Here is a 2,467-nt window from a genome sequence, read left to right as displayed (position 1 = left end):
GCACCTAGTGTGCCTGTTAAAACGGTGTGCTCGCTTTGTGAGCATCAACTTGAGTCCCTGTTTCCAAAAGATCTGTTGGTTCAAGTGCAGCGGGTAAAACCCACTTCCCCTCAAAGCGGCTTTGGCCCTCCTTCCCTGCCGGGAAGCATCCTGGGAAGCAGCTCTTGCTGGAAAGCCGGCTGTTCTGTGAGCGTGAGCCATGCACGAGGTTCGGGTTGGGGGTCTCTGAAGCTGGAGGATATTTAACTGCTCTTACTTAACCGTCAACAGCGGTAGGGAGAGAGGGGTTGCGTTTCGGTGCTCCAAAGGGGTATACGGGCAGAAGCCCTTCTGACTTGATGTCTCAATTCCTTCCTCTTCCCTTTTTTTTTTCAGAATACGAAACATTACGAGCTGCTGAACTACAGTGAGCATGGGACGACCGTGGACAACGTTCTGTATTCCTGTGACTTCTCGGAGAAGATGACGCCCACTCCTCCCAGCAGTATTGTTGCCAAAGTGCAGAGTGTGATAAGTGAGTGTTGAGACAGCGCCAGCCCCATGTAACACCACAGGGAGCTATTAGAGGGGGACGGGAGCGGGTGCAAATCGATTCCTTGTTGGTGGCCCTTGTTCTGCAGCGGTTGGCGCACCTCTTCCAAAAAGGGGACTCTCTCCGCAGGCTTCAGCCTGGGTTACGCAAGACCTTCCTCTGCGGGCTTGGGGAGTGCCTCAGCCTGCGGAGCGCTCTGCCGTCAGCCCCGCTCCTGCCTCCGGTGCCGGAGTTAACCGAGCTCCCGCCCTGCCTGACATCAGCCCTGGCTGATGAACTCCGGTTCAGAGCTGGGCTGAGGGGTTTCCCCACGCACGTCCTCCCCTCCCAGGCTTGTGAGTAGGCGATCTGGGCTGTGCTGCAGGCACCCCGTCCCCGCATGGCTCACTCCTGCTCTCCACCTGATCGGCTTCCTCTTTTTTTGGCTGCCGAAATAGATGTGTAAATGCCTCTACCTCTCTGGGGCTGTGGGGAGATTCACGTTGCCCTTTCACCAGCCGCTCGCTGCAGAGGACTGAAGTGCCTCGTGGCTGGAGGGTTTTGCCCCTGAGGCACCGCAGCAGTAGCCCCTGTTGATGAAAACAAGCTGCCGCCGGCCTGCCTGAATCTTACGTGTTGGGTTTGTTGGGGTTTTGTTTTTTTGTTTTTTTTTTTTTTCTTTTCCAGAACGACATAAAAGCAGAAAACAAGAAGAGGAGCCGCATGAAGAAGCCGCTGTGATGAATTCGCAGGCACAAGGGCAGCATCGGAAACCCTGTAACTGCAAAGCCAGCAGCTCCAGCTTAATCGGGGGCAGCGGGGCTGGCTGGGAGGGGACGGCCCTGCTCCACCACGGCAGTTACATCAAGCTGGGCTGCCTGCAGTTTGTTTTCAGCATTACCGAATTTGCGACCAAACAGCCCAAGGGGGACACTGCCTTAGTACAAGACATGGACTTGGAGGAGAAGCTTTCTCTGAAACCCCACCAGGTGCCCGTGCTGCGGTCCAACTCAGTTCCCTAGGAATTTTAGGAAGAGAGCTTTGGAGTAAGGAAAAACGCCCTCAGACTCTTGCAATGCAAAAATGTACAAACCGAGGTGGGATTTTCTATGTCGGCCCAGAGACTGTTCACACGCCGTTTGCATGAAATGAAGAACGTTTAACTTTTTTTAATTTTTCTTTTTTGCTCAAGTTTTAGGGGCATTTGCACATATATTTGTACTATACATTTCATTTTAAAAGGAAAAACTGCAGTGAGAGCAGGACGCGTCAGAGCGAGGGGCGACCGCTGTCTGACTCGAGGACTCTCTCTGACAGATAGTTCCCATGCAGTTGTAAAATAATCAGAAACTTGTTCTATTTTGTGCCAGTGACAATAGTTTTATATTAAAAGAGAAATACAGTTTTCATACAGCAAATCTATACAATATCATTGTTTTATTTAATGTAAAGAAGCGCTCTTCTTCCCACAGTTATTTTTCCCATCCCTCCCTGCTATGGTTGCACTACAAGTAGCTACTGTGTATTATGGGCAGTGAGAAATGAGTTCTTTTCCTGGTGTCCATCCTATTTTTATTTCAAATAAGGAAAAGTGTTGGATTCTGTGTAAATACATCAGTGATGGCATTTTTCAATGTTTTAAAGCTGTGTACAGTGCTACATGTGGTATGACGTTCCTCAAATTGTCTATTGTAGCAGATCGTTTGTCGTAACCTGTCTGTCTCTTTTGTTTATATGCCACCTCCCCGCAGCAGAACAGCTAGTTCCACTGTACATAGTAATTGTAACGTTTTAGACTTTACAGAAACTTTCCTGTATTCTGTATATAAAAAAAAAATACTTCACATTCTGTTTTCTGCCTGTCTGTCTTCGCTCTTGTCACCACGACCCGGAGCTTCCCCGGAGCCTCTGACCGCAGAAGAGGAGCCCGAGCTGCGGGGAAGGGGCTGTGCCCGG

At 50.1% G+C, this 2,467-nt stretch overlaps 1 protein-coding gene across 1 annotated transcript in view; it reads left to right on the top strand.

Annotated features, from left to right (window-relative positions):
* PHF12 (PHD finger protein 12) overlaps window positions 1–2,368 on the top strand; it is a 17,749-nt gene extending 15,381 nt beyond the window's left edge. The window contains exons 12-13 of the mRNA XM_009332112.1: window positions 376–514; window positions 1,199–2,368. Coding sequence (XP_009330387.1) covers window positions 376–514; window positions 1,199–1,533 — 474 coding nt within the window. The 3' untranslated portion in view covers window positions 1,534–2,368. The remainder of the gene's footprint in view (window positions 1–375; window positions 515–1,198) is intronic.
* Window positions 2,369–2,467: the final 99 nt, after the last annotated feature.

The sequence above is a fragment of the Pygoscelis adeliae genome, unplaced genomic scaffold (genome assembly GCF_000699105.1).
Source record: "Pygoscelis adeliae isolate BGI_AS28 unplaced genomic scaffold, ASM69910v1 Scaffold719, whole genome shotgun sequence".
NCBI classification, from domain to species: Eukaryota; Metazoa; Chordata; class Aves; order Sphenisciformes; family Spheniscidae; genus Pygoscelis; species Pygoscelis adeliae.
This window is presented reverse-complemented; position numbering and strand designations above follow the sequence as displayed.